The 17,973-nt window shown below is 59.5% G+C and overlaps 1 protein-coding gene across 1 annotated transcript in view; it reads left to right on the top strand.

Annotated features, from left to right (window-relative positions):
• PKD1L1 (polycystin 1 like 1, transient receptor potential channel interacting) overlaps positions 1–17,973 on the top strand; it is a gene marked incomplete at both ends in the record, with an annotated part of 79,915 nt that overhangs the window by 5,459 nt on the left and 56,483 nt on the right. The window contains 9 exons of the mRNA XM_080818178.1: positions 679–849; positions 2,363–2,482; positions 2,922–3,090; positions 3,760–3,999; positions 5,452–5,584; positions 8,312–8,518; positions 11,466–11,647; positions 13,663–13,884; positions 15,926–16,086. Coding sequence (XP_080674304.1) covers positions 679–849; positions 2,363–2,482; positions 2,922–3,090; positions 3,760–3,999; positions 5,452–5,584; positions 8,312–8,518; positions 11,466–11,647; positions 13,663–13,884; positions 15,926–16,086 — 1,605 coding nt within the window. The remainder of the gene's footprint in view (positions 1–678; positions 850–2,362; positions 2,483–2,921; positions 3,091–3,759; positions 4,000–5,451; positions 5,585–8,311; positions 8,519–11,465; positions 11,648–13,662; positions 13,885–15,925; positions 16,087–17,973) is intronic.

Genomic DNA, 17,973 nt, shown 5'->3' with positions numbered 1-17,973 from the left:
AACAGACTGAGCCACCCAGGCATTCCCAGGAAAGATTTTTTTTTTTAAATTATGTCTTTAAGTCACTTCTGTGCTGGCATTTCAGCTTTCTTTATGAAGGCCTGGCCATGCACGTGCTAAGTCCCTTTGCTTCTCGAATCCTTTCTGCTTGTTTCATCTTGTTTATCCTTCTCGCTTTTCCTCCAGATCCTTCCTGTCGTGCTCTCTGGTCTGTTTCCCTCCTGCCAGCCGGCTCCACCCCACCCCTCACTTCCTAGAAGGCCAGTGTGTGCACGTGTGTGCACGTGTGTGCGTGTGTGTGCGCGTGTGTTTGCATGTGTCTGTGATCGTCGCAGCTGCTGCCTTCTCTTGCCTCGCTGCAGAGTGACGACGTCTGTTTGCTTCCTCGTGGGTACGTTCCAGTGTATGGTTCTTGGGGCCCAGGGCAGCGTGAGAACGCAGCATCCTTGGTTAACAAACGACTAAGACATTCATGGCGCGGAGCAGGAAAGCACACGCCAAGCCCTGTTGCATGTGACGTGCCCTGCGCGGCCCCCCTGCCTACGAGGTGGCCCCTCCGGCAAGAGAAGGCCACCCGTGCTGGGTCCATCCCCAAGTACACACCCCTCGTCGCCCTCGCACGGACGTTCAGGGTTGCACGTGTTCGTCATAACGATCATGTGCCTCTCTTCTTCCCAGAAGGAGTCTACGTGCTCCGGGCATTTATCTACGAGTTCTGTGGAACTGAAAAGGAGCTGGGGCCTTATTTTGTGGAGATCGGCCCTGCGACCGTGTCCGTGTTCATGAATTCCAGCAGCATCCACAAGGACGAGCTTCTCGTCTTTGCCGGCCCCGGCGTGGGTCAGAAAGGTAAGAGACACACACAGAGCCAAGCGCCCAGACCCTCCTGGGCTGGTGCGGTACCATCCAGGTCCAACCAACTCTCCGCACAGACACACATTCATCCTTTCCCCCGCCTCGTTGGCACGGCACCATGCTCAGAGGGGCATGTGTGGATGAAGTCCCCAGGTCCTGGTCTCGGGATTGACGGTCTAGGAAAGGCATCGAGGTCGGTGTCGGAAACACAGGAGCCGGGGATGGATGAGCGCTCACGGGGTCAGGCCCTCTGCTCGTGCTTCACTCCTATCAGCACCCAATCACCGGTGAGGGGCCCCCCCCATCCACTCAGTGTCGTAGAGGAGGAACCTGGCTTGGGGCCAGCGGGACGGGAGCAGGGCATCAGCCAAGTGTCAGCGGCACGTGGAGGGAAGAGTTGTGGGCAAACACAGGCGCCCGTTGAAGACAGTCCCAGAGTGCTCAGCCTGAGTGGATGGGGCGATGGGTTACGTTTCCCAGAAGTGGGGAGGAGGGGAAGCCAGTGGGGCACGTGTCCCGAGACGCCCGCTCACGTGGAGGTCTTTGAACCTGGTTCTCCACACTGACCGTACGGCTTCCATGCGGTTGGCCTCGCGGGAGCCTCTCCACCCAAGAAATTAGCCCAGGCAGGTGGGGGGTGGTTAGCCTGTCCCCGGCCATCCTGTGTCAGGAGCTGGAATCAGAGGGCCTGGCACAGGTGCACGTGGCACGCGGTGTCCCGTGCAAATCCGCGCGTGTGTTTCGTTCTGTGGTCCGGTCCCGCGTTCCTGCCCGCAGAGCTTCAGCTGCTGCCCATGGGAGGGTGTCTCTGTCAGCCACGGGTGTCGACTTCTCAGAAATCCTGAAGCTCAGGTGAACGGAATAGCGCTCTGCGTTACCATTGTTACAAAGGAGCATTTTCTCCCCGTGAAGGGGAAATGACACAGAGCAGCGGTGCTTGAAGGGAAAGACCCCTCCTTTCCTCATGCAGACACATGGCTTGTTCTGAGCTGCCCCAGACACGCCAGTCCTCTGGGACGCAGCGGGACGTTTGGTGCCTGTCCTCCGCGTGCACCCATGCGCGTGCACACACACGCGTGCACACACACACACACGTGCGTGTGTCCTATACGTGTGGCACTTTGCATTGCATATCCGAGGGGTCACCAGCCCAAGGCTCACCCGGGGCCCCGTTGAGAGCCTTGTGCAGTAAGACAGCCCTTAGTGTGCCCGTCGGGGAGATCCTTCAAGACAAGGCCGTCCAACGACGGGATGAACACGCCCGCCCCAAGCACAGCCCCTCTTGGGAGCAGAAAACACTGAGCAATGTTGTGAGAGACATTCTGGACAAGGCCCATGACCTGCAGGCCTGTCTGACTTCCAGGTTCACTCGTCAGAACTTGAACCTCACCGGAACTCGGAGACGGGGAGAGTAAATGATGGAAAATACTGGTCATCCACCACGTGAGACGGAGGCATGGCCCTTCCAGCCCTCACACCTGTTCATTTTGTTTTGTCGTCTGTTCAGGTTCTGTTGTCTCGCATCGATTTCCAGCCGGTCCCTCGAGCGATGTGTCCTTCACTTCTCAGAGCCGAGCGGGGGCCGGCCAGGCGTGGGGCCGCGTGACGGTCGGGTATCACATGCAGCGTACGTCCTCCCTCTGGGTCCGGCTGGCTAGGGGCCCGGAGGTTGCCCGGTGCTCTGATTAGCTCTGCTGAGAATCACATTTGCCCTCGAGCCAGCTCTGTGTTCCCTGCGGTTCGTTCTAGTGCTTTCTAGAAACCACACATGTCGAGGCTTCAACCTGAAGCTGTGGGGTGGGTCGAGGTGTAGAAGCCTCCGCCTGCCCCCGGCCCCGTCCCGTGCTCTTTGGGGAGAGCTCGCAGGGGTGGTCGCTTTCACTTTATGAGCTATGACTTCGGTGGCCTTTGATCTGGGGCCAGAAGTTCCCACCGCAGCCCTCCATTGGGATGGGGACCCTCCCTCCCGGCGCCCCGTGTCGGAGGTGAGGGTGCGAGGGCACTGATGACCCTGCACGGCCCCCGCCCTCCACGCCGAAGCTTCTCTCCCTCCCCCACTCTCACAGCCGTCTCTGTCTACACAAACGGAACCGTGTTTGCCACTGACGCCCACATCACTTTTCTGGCTGTTACCGAGGAAACGACCCCCCTGGAGTTCGTGTGGTCATTTGGAGAAGGTCCAGCCGTGAGGACAATGTCCAGAACCATTAAGAAAAGACTCGGCATCCCCCAGTGGTGAGTGCGCGGGCATCACGCACGACAGGCGGCTGCGGGAAGCTCCGCCTAAGCTCGTCCGCAGACTCCCCCGCTGCCGCCACAGCGATTTCGGACGCCTCTGCGGACAGGAGGGGCACACGGGGAAGGCTAAAGGATGACGAAATCTCTCCTGCCTGAGCTAGGAGTGGGCGTGCGGCTTTGGAACCAACAGTGCTGGGTTCAGATCCCACCTCCTCTACCTAAGTCAGCCCCTGTCCAAGCCCCGGTCCCAGTGCTGCTCCTACCGCCCTGTAGGTGACTGACACGAGGACGAGGGGTGGTCCCAGTGTCCCACTACCTCTCCCAGTGAGTGGGGAACCGTGGGGGCTGGGGGGTGCCTGCAGATGAAAGTGCCCCCTCCCCAACATTGTTTTTTAAAGATTATATTTATTTATTTGACAGAGAGAGATCACAAGTAGGCAGAGAGGCAGGCAGAGAGAGAGGAGGAAGCAGGCTCCCCGCTGAGCAGAGAGCCCGATGCGGGGCTCGATCCCAGGACCCTGAGATCATGACCTGAGCCGAAGGCAGAGGCTTAACCCACTGGGCCCCCCAGGCGCCCCTCCCCCCCTTTCTCGGGGCTGCTCTCTACCTCCGACCCGCTCCTGTCCCCAACCTGCCCTTCCGGCCCCCTCGGCCGTCCCCCCGCAGGTACAACGTGACGGTGCGGGCCACCAGCGGGCTGGGCAGCGTGGCCTCGGAGCCCCGCCTCATCAGGACGCAGAGGAGAATTGTTGCCAATCGGCTCGCGTCCCCCTCCTCAGCTCTGCTGAACACCAGTGTGACATTTGAGTTCAGGCTCAACTTTGGCACCGACGTCACTTTCCTGTGGGACTTTGGGGACGGCACCGTGGGCCCGGGGGACAGTTCAGCCAGTCACGCCTACAGCAGGTGAGTGGCTCGGGCGCAGACACGGCTCCTTGGTGGCGGCTGGAAGGGCCTTTGCGAGGCATGAGCCCCTCATTCTCCACAGCTGACCTCGCAGTGCATGCAGTTGGCACGTACTGAGGAGAGTCAGATAAACCTGCTGTCTGGGAGCTCACAGTCTGGGGTCTGGGGACGGCAGGCAGAAAAACAGGCACTTTGAGCGCCAGGATGCAGGGACAGGGCTGTGGAACGAGGGGTGGGGGTGCAGATAGAGGTAGAAGGTGCTCGGAAGGACTGCCAGGGGCTCAATGTCTGCTGAAGAGCTTGGGCTGTGTCCTTTCACTCAGCATTTACTGAGCACCTGCTGTTTACTGGAAGGAAGCATTAAGGAGATCCAAGCACTGCTGGGCCTGCCTGGGGGAGGTGGGCGTGTCTACGGGAAGCCACCAGGGCAAACTATAGGATTTCCACGGTCAAGGTTAGGAGAATGATGAAGGGCCGGCCAGCCAGGTCTGAGCCTGAGCCTCCTGGCCGTTGCTCCTCAGCTGGGGGCGAGCCCTACCCTGGGTTGCTGAGACCGTGCAGACCTCTGGGTGGAGCTGGGGCTCCGGCTGGCGTGGCACCGTTCACGCTGCCGTAATGAAGTAGTAACGGGTGCAGAAGGGCCCAGAAGCGAGGCCTGTGTGGCCGGCAGCAGTAGGGAAAGACGGCCGACCTCCCTGAGTGCGGGACTTCCTCGAGAGCCCCCGTGGCCTTGCCACCCACAAGGACATGCCCGAACGGCCCGACACTAGCTCTCCCTGTGCGCCTTCTCCACGGGAGGTGGATGTTCACGTGAGGAAGGAGTTGAGCGGTGGCGCCCGGGCAGGCTCCCCCAGGTGCACACCTGGGCCCCAGACCTGGGGATGTGCTCTCTGGCTCCGGGATGGACACGCACCACTCCGCACCCCTGCCTCGTCTCTGGAGTGTCCCAGAGGTCCCCAACCACCTGGACCCTGAGGGGGACCCCACAGCCTGCACTGGGGTCAGCAGGACCCACCCTCCTTAGGGACACACCATGACAGCAGGTGGCACCCTGGTCCCGTGGCTCAGAGAGCAGAGTGGGAAGGTCATGCTCACTTTCCGGGTGAGGGGCCAGGGTGCCCATCACATGGAGGGTCACCCCATGGGGCACAGATGGGCCAGGCCGGGATCTGTCCCCACGGAACGACTGTTTCTCCGTCAGCAGGTGACATCGGTCTGGGAGCTGGGCGTCCGGCTTGCCCTGCACTGGGTGGGCAGCCGGTGTGTTAAGTAGGCAGCAGATGGCCCCCGTGGATGCCAGCCTCACGAGCGGCACGCCCTCTGTGCTCACGGGTGGGCTGTCTGGCCGTCGAGTCCCACAATGACGCAGTGGAGGCTGTTAGGAAGGGGGAGGGAGAGGCAGACGCCTGGCGGGCTGGGCGTTCGCATTCCTGTGTGCTGTGGCCCTTACAGGGAAGGAGAGTTCACCGTCCAGGTCCTCGCCTTCAATGACGTCAGCGCCGCCTCCCTGCGAAAGCAACTGTTCATCGTGCGGGAGCCCTGCCAGCCGCCCCCGGTGCGCAACATGGGGCCCGGGAAGGTGCAGGTAGGCTGGGCCTGGGAACAGCGGAACTTTGGGGAACGGACACCAGGGTGAGCCTCTCAGGGCTTCTGAGGGCCTGGGCCCAAGGTTGGGGGGATGGCAGGGGGAGGGCCTCGTCCTGGCCTTGAAGGGGCCTCACTGGCCTTGATCGCTCTGGTGTTCCGTCCGGCCTGCTTTGAGGGGCTGTTTAGAAATCGCTTGTGCAGGCTGGCCTGGGGGGCTCATTGTTAGCCCTCTGCTTCCGGCTCAGGACATGGTCCCGGGGTCCCGGGATCAAGCCCCATGTCAGGCTCTCTGCTCAGTGGGAGCCTGCTTCCCCTCTCTCTCTGCCTGCCGCTCCCCCTGCTTGTGCTCTCTCTCTCCTGCTCTCTGTCTCTCAAATAGATGAATTTTTTTCTAAAAAATAAAATTTTTTGTGCCAAGCACTCAAGCATTTTCAGGAGAAAGGACTGTTTGGATTCATGTGACGTCAACAGCCAAAGACACGATTGGTCCCTTCCCAAGCAGCCACGGTGGGTTAGAAGAAGGAGGGAGGACCTACTGTGGGTTAGGAGAAGGAGGGCGGTGTTTTACTTCTTTTGTTCCTCTGAGGCCTCTGGGTTAGAGCAGACCCATGTCAGGGCAGAAGTGTCTGTGACACATGAAAATCCAAACATTTCCAGACTGGATGCTGGGCCTCTGACCAGGGTCCATGGTCAGGTACCTCCCACCGGGGATGAGGTGGCGGGGACCGAGGAACGCACAGAGGAGCCCCCGGGGCAAGGCGTAGATGGTTCTTGCCACATGACTCCTGCAGGGTGGTGACGGCCCCTTACAGGCAGGACCCGAGCCCCCATTAGGCCAGCACACATCTATGTGTGTGCATGGACAGTGGGCTCTCCAGTTTGGGGGGTGGACAGAACATCAGGGGGACCCCACCATGGAGATGGGGATGGCCAGGAACCAGGGGAGACAGTCTGCATTTAAATCGTGACTCTGCTCTCAGGTTGAGGCACCAGATGTGGCACCAGATGTGTCCCTGGTTAGACATGGTCCAGGGGTGTCGTCCGCGGCATGTGGCCCAAACTGTTAATGGCGATGTGACCCGGGGTTCTGTTCCAAAGAGAAGGACTCAAGTGTTTTTCATTCTTGAAACAAAGGAACCAACACTGATGAGTCCATTTTTCCTTTATAATGTTTTTTCTTGTACGCATTTTCTGAAAGTGTAAGGGAAAGGGGAGAATCATCTGGAATGCAGCAGGAGAGCCCCACTGTGTCCCTGGACCCACTTAAGGAAGGCCAAAGGTCCGCTCCTAGTGTTAAGGAATACCGGTTTTAAAATCCCATTTCCCACTCCTTCTAGACCTTTACCCTTTTCCCTTGGTTGTGGGAGATTTTCATTAAACTATCCTGCAAGGGAGCTTTTGTGCCCACCGTCTGCCCCGACTGGGAGGCCAGCCTGCAGGGCAAGATCTTCATCCCTCGTCCCTCGTCCCTCCTCCACCCTCCATCCTGCTCCTGGGGAATCCGGGCAGGCTGGGTGGTGGGCCAGGCGGGCATGTTCTTGGGGCCTTGCAGGGGGGTCTGGGGGTCTGGGAGAGGCAGACTGGCTGGGAGGGGTGGGGTTGTGACTGGAAGCCCATACCATTGCTTTTTGGCTTATTAATGTTAGCAAGTATGCTTTTAGGTATTTATGAACTACATTTTTAAAATCTTTTTTTTTTTTTTTTACATTTTTAAATTCTTATGAAAAATCTCGAACATAAGTAAAAGGAGAAAGGACTGTGATGAACCATCACCCATGTCTGAGCGATCACTGAAATTTTGCCGCACTGGCTTCCTCCGTTCTTTTCTTTGCCGGAATATTCTAAAGTCCCTCCCAGATCGCAGCACATTAACCCCTGGGTACTTCAATGTGTAACTCTAAAAGGAAGGGCATTAATTACCCTTAATTAATTACCTATTAATTACCCATACAGAAAGCTATTGTCCAAAAAATTAGCAATGATCTCTTAATATAATCTAAACCTAATATAATCCCATTGCCCTATCCCAGAATTTCTTAACGCAGCTGTTTGCTTGCTGTGGGATTCATGAAGTTTTGTTTTGTTTTGTTTTTTTTTTCAAAAAAGAGAACAGAAAAAAAAAGCTTTTCCTCATCAGCTAGATCTGTAAGTTTTCCACCAGATGCCCTTGTCTTAGTGATTTTAAACGGTATTAACTGTCATGTATTTTGCAAATGCTTTTTTTTTTTTTCTTGCGTTGATCACTTTTTAAAATGGTTTATTTTTAGGGGGTGCCTGAGTGGCTCAGTTGGTTGAATGTCTGTCTTCTGCTCAGGCCACGATCTCAGGGTCCTGGGATCGAGCCCCACATCAGGCTTCCTGCTCAGCAGGAAGCCAGCTTCTCCCTCTCCCACTCCCCCTGCTTGTTCCCTCTCTCACTGTGTCTCTCTCTGTCAAATAAATAAATACAATCTTGAAAAAAAATAAATAAAATGGTTTTTTAAAAAGATATATTTATTTTAAAGAGAGAGAACATGAGCAGGGGAGGGGCAGAGGGAGGGAGAGAGAATCCCAAGCAGGCTCCCCGCTGAGCGTGGAGCCTGATGTGGGGCTCGATCTCACGGCCCTGCGATCACGACCCAAGCGGAAATCAAGAGTCGGGCACTTAACCCGGGGAACCACCAGATGCTTCTCTGTGGCATCGAGCATAATGGACGTTTCGAGACCTCTTCTCTCTAACCCGCAGGTGTGGCGGTCTCAGCCTGTGACCCTGGCCGTGACGTTTGAGTCTGTGATCCTCTGTGACATCTCCCAAGGCCTCTCCTACACCTGGACCTTCTGGAACTCCCAGGGGTGGCCGGTGGCCCTGCCCCCCACCGTCAGCACGCGCAGGCAGACGGTCACTGTCCCCAGCTACTTCCTGGAGCCTGGCAGCTACACTGCTCTTGCCAGGGTAGGTGGTCAGAAGACATTTGTCCCACCAGCCCTGGAGCAGGAGCTCAGCCCCGTCCCTCCAACCTGCTCTGCCCGAGATAATGAGGGTTGTCACAGCAGGTGGGGCTGGGCTCCCGAGAAACGCTTAGCTCCTCTCAGAGAGCAAATTGCGTGTCCAAGCACAGGAAAGTCATCGTGAAAATCTCCTCGTTCTTTTAGCAAAAGTCTCCTGAGTATGTGCTTTGACGGTGTCGCTGAGGTAGTCCCGAACTGTCAGGGAGTGTCCGTGTCGTCACAGAGCGTCCCGCCTGGAGCGGGAGGGCCCGTTCGTCAGACAGCGGAGGCCAGGAGGACACCCTGCGGACCGGGCTGCTGCTGGCACTTGGTGTATTTTGGCTGGAAAAATGGTGAAAATATGTCATGGTCCCTTCTAGAAGAGCTGGCTTCATGGAGCAGAGTCTGTTCGCAGGCAGAGGCTGGCCCTGCGTTTTCCTGCTGTCTCAGAGTCCCCCGGGGAGCTCATCACCTCCCGGGGGCAGGGGGGGTGGCTGTGAGCCCTGCAGCGCGCCAGGTCGGGAGAGGGTTCCAGAATGGTGCAGGCCGGGACGGTCCCCTAGAAGCACGTAGGGTTTGTGGGGGTGGGTGGGGGGACACGGGGCTGGACACATGTGTGGGAGGTTCTTCTGAAGGCCAGGGGAAGGCGAAGATGGAGGGATCGGGCCTCAGTGCTCAGCGGGCCGAGATGGCCATGTTGGAGGGAGGGCAGGTGGAGGTGGGGGAGGGGGGGGGATTGTGCTGGGTCTCGGGGCCGGAGGCCGGGGGCAGTGAGGGAGGAGGGAGGGCAGGCAGCCCTTGTGTTTTGGGGCTGGGATAGGGGAAGGAGCCGGACAAGGAGGCAAGCTTTGGTCCGTCGGTATTAAGCATCATAAGGATCTGTGTCACTAGTTTTACTTAAATTTTAAAATAGTGGAAAAGTTTTATTAGTTACAGTTTAAAAAACAAACAAATAACACTTGTTCCCGTAATGGTCTGTGTTGTTTTTTGGTTTAACATCTTCGTGTCCAATGTCGTTTGGGCAGCGGCGAGTAGGTGTCCCATTTCCGTGACTGCTCGTGAGCTCGCCTTGTCTCTGAGGAACCTGGGAAGTGACTCCTGGAAGGGTAGATTTCCGCTGGACTGACAGGGCCAGAGCAGACCCTCTGAGGTCCACTGGACCGTGCTACCAGCCTAACTTCCAGTGTCCCAGCTGGGCACGAATGGGGTGGTGGAGTGTGTCTGAGGCAGGCGTCTGGCCAGCCTTGTCAAGAGGCCGCCTGTCTGGTCTGGCCCCAAACTTGGCAGAGCCCAGATGGTGGTGTCGGTTTAGTTAGAAATGGCCATTCCCGCAGGGTCCGGTTCATACCGCATAAGGTCGCAACTGCCATGTGACCTGGCAAAAAAAGAAAGGGACAGGGCAGCCCATGGGGTTTCCCCTCCATCCACTGGTTCTGAGCAAGTGCGTGCAGCTGGGTGAGGTGTGCGAATGTGGGCACAGACACGATTGGTGAGACCACGTGCCGGTAGCCTGTGCGTCCAGTGCTGAGAGCCCCTTTCCCCCAGGCTCTGGACAGTGGGGGTCATGGCACCTGTCCTCCCCGTGCGGGAAGAGTGAAGGTTGGGATCTAAGCCGCCCTGCGCGGCGGCTCCGTCTTGGCACGCTTGCTCGTGAGCCTGTCATTGCCCACGAGTGGCTCGGACGTGTCTTCCTCCGGGTCACGGGACCTGCCTTGATGAGGTGCTTCTGCTGATGTCTGAGCTTGTCCTCACGTTGCCTCTGGGGGTCATGCCCTCCGATGTGCAGACCTCCTGCTGTCACTGCCGTCCTGACGGGCAGCTCCCCCGCACGTCCCCGTCTTTGGACGCTCCCGATGGTTCCTCCAGCCGCAGGAGGAGCTGAGCAGAGATGGAGGCGTAGGTGGGAGTGGGATCACACTGTCGGCAGATGGCCATTGGGGCCCCACTCGGGAGAGCCACCAGCAGGGAACCTCGGGTGGCTTTCTGAAGGAGGTCACAAAGGACCAGGCGCAGACCCACGAAAAGAGCAGCAAGTGTGACGCTGTTGTTCCAGATTGTGTCAAATTCTCAAAGAGCTCTTTGAATGGCCTGTTTACAAAATGTTCCCGTATTCCCGAGTTTCAGAATAGTCGTCTTGCAGTTCATTTACGTTGCTTCAAGACCGTCGCACGGGGGCTAGAAATGTAGATTTTTTTTAAGATTTTATTTGAGAGAGAGCGGGAGCGGGGGGGTGGGGGGCAGAGGGAGAGTCTGAAGCAGGCTCTCCGCCGAGTGTGCAGCCCGACGGGGCTCGATCTCACGATCCCGAGATCATGACCTGAGCCGAAATCAAGAGTCGGCCGCCCCGCCGCCTGAGCCAGGCAGGTGCCCCCAGAAATGTAGTTCACAGAAGGCGAATGTCATCCAAGACCGCGGGCAAGCTTCCTGTTGGCGGAGCAGGCTTGGCAGCTGGCCTGTGTGCCGGTGACGGGGACCCGTGTCGTCAGAGGTGTACCTGGGGAGTCGCAGCTCTGTGTGTCCCCAGACGTGAGTACATGTCCCTACCCGCCCCTGCTCCAGCCACCTTGGCCACACTGGCACACAGTAGGTGGTTTCTCTGACACAGGTGACTGGTTGGGCTTCAGAATAATGGAGCGTCTCCGTGCGGCGCCGGGAGCCACTGTGGGAGCTGGCCGCGCGCTTACACTCACAGTTTCCTTCCAGTGTTATCTTGTTTTTGAACTTACTTATTTACTTCGAAGGCATCGCCACACCCAAGGTGGGGCTCGAACTCACAACCTTGAAAGAGTCGCACGCTCCACCGACGGAGCCCACTGGGTGCCCCAGTGTCCTTGCAGCGTCAGAGGGCGTCTGGCTCCAGCACGCCTCCTGCCCAGTCCCCTGGGTGACGCCCCCATGTCGCCGCGTTCCAGGTCCGGGTGGAAGGCAGCGTGGTACACAGCAGCTACAGCGTGGCGGTGGAGGTGCGAGCCCGGGCCCCCGTCAGCGTCATCGCCGAGGGCACACACCTGTTCCTCTCCAGAGCCCCCTCGTTCCCCGTCGTCCTCACGGGCTCCCAGTCCTACGACCCAGACCACCCAGGGGCCGTCCTCAGGTGAGCAACCAGGGAGCCCAACTCACGTCTCCCCCAGGAGCCCAACATACGGGAGACGGGGGGGGGGGGCGGGGGACGGCTGTCACTCAGACGGGAGTAGTGCTGGAAGTCGGTATTTGAGAAGTGAGGCTGCCGTGGGTCAGTGCGTGCAGCCTGCGGCGCTCATGGGCAGTGGACGCGGCTTTCTGTGGACTGGAGGCCGGCAGGCCGGATGGAGGGCCGGCCGTTCGGTGTCTGGGACGATCTGCCTCCTGGTTCCTAGCTGGTTCTTCTTGCGCTGTCCTCAAGGGGCAGGCGGGGTGGGGGTGCCCAGGGCTGTGCCATAGGAGTGCCATCTGTCCCTTCCCGGAGGCTCCACCCCCATGACCTAATCCCCTCCCAAGACCCCCGTCATCACCCCGTTAGACGGAGCGTTAAGTCTCCACATCGTAGCGGGACCCCTCAGTCCTTAGCAAACATGTTACTCTGTGACTGACGTTCTTGCTCTGATGAAGCGGGGACTTGAGCTCCGCACGCCCCTCATTCTGCGCTGCGGGAGATCCCGGCTCGGGCCTTGGTCCCCCTCCCCATCCACACGCCCTCCCCGGTGGCCTCACCTGATTTTCTGATGGGACCCGATCCATGTGACAGTCGCCTCGAGCAAGCACCCTGCGTCCGCACTGTTCCTGGCCTCCAGGCCGGGTGTCCCGCCGTCTCCGGCCTGGTCCCCGGGCGGCCTTCCCGTCTCTGTGGACGGAGGGGTCCTTCCCAGCGTTTAGGCCAGTCTTCGCCGAGCGGGTGGACGGAGTCTGTGAAAGCCCCGTCACCGCCCTGCCTCCTCCCGTCTGCACTCGGACATCACGTGCCCGGGGAGGCTTCCGATGACCCCGCGGTGATGACCGTCCCCTGCTGACTCCGCAGTGTCTTCTTCCAGAGCCCCCGCTCCCCGTGACATCCCGCAGTCCTCACCAGCGCTCCGTCCCGGCTGGCATGTTTGTGCGCAGCGGGCAAGGCCGTGCCTTGGCATGTCCCTGTGTCCGGCACGGGGTGGGTCGTCTGGGGGTATTTCCGAATAGTGAGAGCGGACAGTTGCTGTGTCCCAAGCGTGACTGTTGGTGGAGGCGAGAGGCGGCCTGCTGGACTCGCGGGTCACATGCACGTGTTCTGGACAATGCACACGCTGGCAGCGAGCCCCCATGTCCCGGCCTCGGGAGACAGAGCAGGGCCTTGTTCCTTGTGGACCCTCCCCGAGAGCCCTACATGGTGCCTGCGGCAGGAGCTCAGCGTGTGTCTGCGGAGAGGGGCAGAGTCCGCTCCCGGGGAGCGGGGACTGTTTCCGCCCAGCCCAGGAGGAGGGTTGCTCCCCCAGGGGCCTGAGCTGGACCGGCGCTGACCAAGCTCCTACAGGCTCTGGAAACAGGGAGGCTTAGAACTGGTGCCTGGGTCCAGGTCGCTTACAGTCCAGATAGGGAAGTGAACTCGGAGGGGTGAGCCTCAGTGTAGACTTCGGAGGTGCTGTGTGGGGAGCCCATACCTCCACCTCTCGCACCTCCCGGTGGGGCTGCTTATTTCGATGTGTCCCCCAGAGGACCCGCTCCAGGCCGGGATTGGGGCTGGCTTCCTGACTGTTGCGCGACTGTCACAAGGCAGAGCACTGCATAAGGGAGATGCCTGGCGCTCATCTCCTGGCCTGTCCTCCTGCTCTGGGACGAGCAGGCCCCGAAGCCTTGGCCTTCCCAGGGTCAGAGGCCGCGTGCTTCTTGAGGGCTGCAGAGATCCCAGCGGGGGTGGGAGGTGGCATGCGTGGGGCCAGAGCAGGGCCCCGAGCCCGGGAGCCGGGTGAGGCGGGTCCTGGCCCCTGACCTTGGTGGCTCTGTTCTGCTGTCGGAACCTCCCACCCCACCTCCATCAGAGAGTAAGGGAGACATCCCCCGGCCCCCCTGCTCCCCTGGGCCAGGAAAGCCCCATTAGTGGCCGGTGTGGTCACCTGACTGCTGGGGCAGGTGTGTTCAGCGCCGTGGTGGCTTCTCCTGCAGCTATCACTGGAAATGCACCGTGGCCAGCAGCCCCGGGCACTCCTGCTTCGCCGCCTCCTCTCCACCCAGCCTGGATGCCGGGGCTCCCTCCCTTGCCTTCCCTGCGGACTCTCTCAGCGACAGCTATGACCAGTTTGTCGTGACACTGACGGTGTCCAGCACCGGCCGGAATTCTTCAGAGGCGCAGGTGTTCCTGTCCCCTCGCCCCGACTCGGCGCTCAGGTACCGCCTGCCCCTCGCTCCCTGCAGGACGGGTCCAAGGGCTGCGCCTTTCTGTGCCCTGCGTGGCAGGTGTGGGGGCCAGCGGAGCCGTTGGGGAGGAACGGGACTGGCCCGCGAGGGTGGCGGAGCCCGCACTCCGGTGGCACAGGGGCGGAGCCTGTCCCAGCAGCTGTCCCAAGACAGGGGTCTGTTGTCCGGCTTGGGGCTGAGGCTGGACAGAGGCTAAGCATCTCGGGGCCTCTGCGCAGCGCCTTCCAGGCATCGCGGGTCTGGGCCAGTGGTGACGTGGGGGCAGCGCAGGGAGCAAGGTCGTGCTCCAGCCACAAAGCAGACGTGTAACAGGGAGGCCGGGTCAGCACCCGCGTGAGGGCCTCGCTGAGCCCGGCACTGGGTGCAGGCTGGCGTGAGCCGCACCTGCTCTGCACGCCCGCAGGGGGACAAGCGGGACGCCTGAAGGACTGGGGTGCGCAGGGCTGCTCCCGTACACGGACCCTGCAAATGGTCTGGGCAGTTACCGCCACCTTGTTGTGTAAAAACAGCTCGGGGTTCAAAGTGTGGAGAAAATGTGGGTTCTGGCAGTCTTCCCGGAGGAAGAAGAAAATTCGCTGTGGCTGGCCAGGACCAACACAAAGGAGAGGACGTGAGCTGTGGCACCGAGGTCAGATAGATGACTCTGGTGGAGACCGCCCCCGCCCCAGGGTTCAGGGTTGAGGCCGTGATAAATACGTCTCAGCAGACAAGCGTGGGTGCCTCTCCAGGTCCAGCCAGACCAAGGTCTCCTGTGCTTTCTGAAAGCTCCTGCCATGTATTAAAAGCGCAGGAATCAAGGTTCCAGGCTGGCTCGGTCAGTACAGCCCCACGTTGGGTGTAGAACTTACTGTAAAAAAAAAAAATTATAAAAAGAAAGTGGAGGAACGGCAGTACAGGGCTACAAACCTTGGGTCGTAATTTAGATAATTATATTTAATAGATTTTTAGATATAAATTAGGTTAATTAATCTAGATTAATTAGTATTACTTAGAATAAACTATTATTCTAAAAACACAACATGCTATATAATTCTGTTGCTCACGAGATAAAGATTTTATTTAAAAATACTCCATCGTGCAAAGGTGTGGGGTGGGCATCAGTTAGTATTGTCAGGCACAATCTGGGCCCCTGTGCACCACGTCCTGGAGGGTCGGGGGCCAGACGGGCCTCTTCCAGCCCGAGTCCGCCCCGTCCCCACCCACCAGGCGCACACACACCCCGCAGGGAGACACGCTCACACACGGAGACACACACACGCAGGGACAGGCTGGCCGAGGCCCCTCGAGGAACCTGCGTGGCCCCACGTGCTGGGCTCCCCCTACCCCAGGGTCCTGCGCTGGGAGCATGTGTGGAGGCCACGGTCTGAGACGTGTGTGGGCATGCCGCCTTCATGTGGGAGATGCTGGCCCCCCACGCGCCCTTGGGGGGCTCTCTCCCACCGTGACCTGCTGATGGCTGCCGAGTCTCTCAGGAGAAGGTCCTGTGAATCAGGCCTTGGTGGCCATCCCAGGGTACCCCGTAACGCCCTAAGGGACTGCACGTGCCAGTCAGTGAGAGAGCCTGGTTGTGGGGCCACAGGACTGAGGGAACCTGTGGGGTTCTTCCTTTGGGGTGGGGGGGCCAGACCACAGGGGGCGGTGAGGCCGCGGGACATGAAGAACATACCTGGCCGTTGGGGGATGTCCAGGTGAGGCTTAGGTTGTTAGGAGGGAGCCCTGAGGTGAGGTGAGCACTCAGGGGGCCTCCCTTTGGTGGATAGTGCAGGTGAGGCCGGGGTTGGGGGGCCATGGGGTGAGGCTCAGGGGTCCATGGGGCCAGGGTGCCATCCGGGATCCGTGCGTGTGCATCCTGGGACCTGGCCCGTGTCAGGAAGCTGGGTGCAGGCTCGGCCACCCCGCAGTGCTCAGGCGCGCCGGCCCTGACACCGACCCGCACTTAGCACAAACGAATGAGGCCGCCGGACTGTCCGGTGTTCTCCCTAAGATCCCCAACTGGGTTCGCATGGCACAGGTTCGTCCACATCTCCTGGGTCAGCTTTAAGGACGTGTTTGTTAACTGGAACGAGGAGCTTTCTCTTCGAGCCGAGTGTGACGAGTGTGGTGAAGGGCCCCACCTGTCTTACTCCTGGGACCTCTTCCTGGTCAACGCGACTGCAAGGACCCGAATGGAAGGTAAGGTCACGGCCGCCTTCATTTTGTTAACCCAGGGGAGGACTTGGGTGTTCGAGGATCGCTGAGACTGCGCAGGCTCTGCGTCGTCTGGACCAGTGTCCCTGGCTGTGCCCATCACACCGAGCTCCCCCAGCCCCTCTCCTTTATGCTCACGGAGACGGAGATGCCCGAACGCTGTGGCTCAGCCGCCTGCACACGACACCGGACCCGGAACTTACCTTTGTCCCTCGCAGCTCCTGCTGTCCTTGGGGCCAGTCCTCGCCCGGCTCTGAGACCTGCGACTTTAGGCACTTCTCTGGGAGGTGGTTTTCTTGGGTGGGAAGGGTGGGTCCCAGTGCTGCGCCGGGCAGTGGCCAGGTGACGTGAGATCACGTGTGAGAACGTGCCAGCTCTGGGATGGGACATAGCCTGGGTGCAAGCCAGGAGGGCGAGGGGTTCTCACCCGTGGCCTCTGTGGTGAGATGGCTGGGAATGGCGGACAGGGGAGCTTTTGTTTCTGAGCTCAGTATGGCCGGCTCCTTGGGCAGCAGCTTGTGCCGAGGGCTCAGAGGCCCACACTTACTCTGTATCCGTTCCACGGGGCTGCACGAAGCTTCCACACTCGGGCTCTGAGTGCAGCGGACCTCCCAGCGAGGGGGACAGGAACACACAGGGGCCATTGTGCCCCTCTCTGTGGGGGAGCCGTTCCCACATTTCCAATGTAATTGGGTTTTCCAGAAGCAAAGCCGGTGGGGAACGCATGGGAGGAACGAGGGCAAACCGTACCCCCCCCCCCCGTGGTTAAACTTGCAGTCAAGCCAGTGACCGTCCGAAGGCCATGTGGCTCCCTTTCTTGTCACAGCATCCGTCTCTGTGACAGCAGTGAGGATAAGCTCACTCTAGCGAGACGTCCTCATGTTACATCCGTAGAGGTTTTCTCTTTGTCGTTCATCCTTTCTCGTAATTATACCAGCGTTCTTTAGAGTTGTTACGTGAGACACGGACAAGTGAGCGAGGGTCAGAGGCTCCACACGCCCAGAGTGTGTCTAGAGTAGACGTGAATAACCGTGTCAGGCGTGCAGGTGCAGGGGAGTCCGTGGCGAGCAGATCCCGGGGGAGCTACGGCGCCCGCCGCCCTCCTGCTTCCCCGGGGGTGGTCTGTCTGCCTCCAGGTGAAAACCACGCTCCCCGGTATTTTCTGGGACGTGTCCTTCTCAGAGATGGGTCACATTTGTTAAAATGGCATGCTGATGTAATCTGTAGACCTTTGTATTTATTTATTATTATTATTTTTAAAGATTTTATTTATTCGAGAGAGAGAGAGAGCGCAGCACAAACAGGTGAGGGGCAGAGGGAGAGGGAGACGCAGGCTCCCCGCTGAGCACAGAGCCCAGTGTGGGGCTTGATCCCAGGACCTCAGGACCATGAATTGAACCAAAACCAACAGTCAGATGCTCAACCAACTAACCGGGCCCCCCCCACGCCCCCGTAGACCATATTCAACCACATAGTTTTTCTGGTCTGAATGTCTCCATGTTTGTTCAAGTCCCCTCTTGCAGAACAGTGGGGCTGCTGGGCGCTGCCGGACTGGGGGCCGTTTCGAAGCTGCCAGAGTCCAGTCCACCATCCACAGAGCCGAGCTGGCCAGAGCCCCATGCAATGGTCGCACCGTCTTCTCGGGAGCTGTTACCACAGACCCGGGCCCCGCCGGTCCTCTCGGCCACTGGGAAACCCTCCTCGGGGCCCACAGTCAGCGGGCACTGGGTTCCTGCTGCGGGTGACCAGCGTTCCCCAGGGCCCAGCCCCCCTCGGAGGCCGTCCCCCCAGAGCCCGTCCCCCTCCCCCTCTGGTAAGTGCCCCTGTCCCGTCATATCCGCGCAGCTTGTGGGATGCTCGTAGGGTCTTAGA

The sequence above is a fragment of the Martes martes genome, assembly GCF_963455335.1.
Source record: "Martes martes genome assembly, chromosome: 11".
Lineage (NCBI taxonomy): Eukaryota > Metazoa > Chordata > Mammalia > Carnivora > Mustelidae > Martes > Martes martes.
Note: the sequence above shows the minus strand (reverse complement) of the source record. Positions and strands in the feature narration are given on the sequence as shown.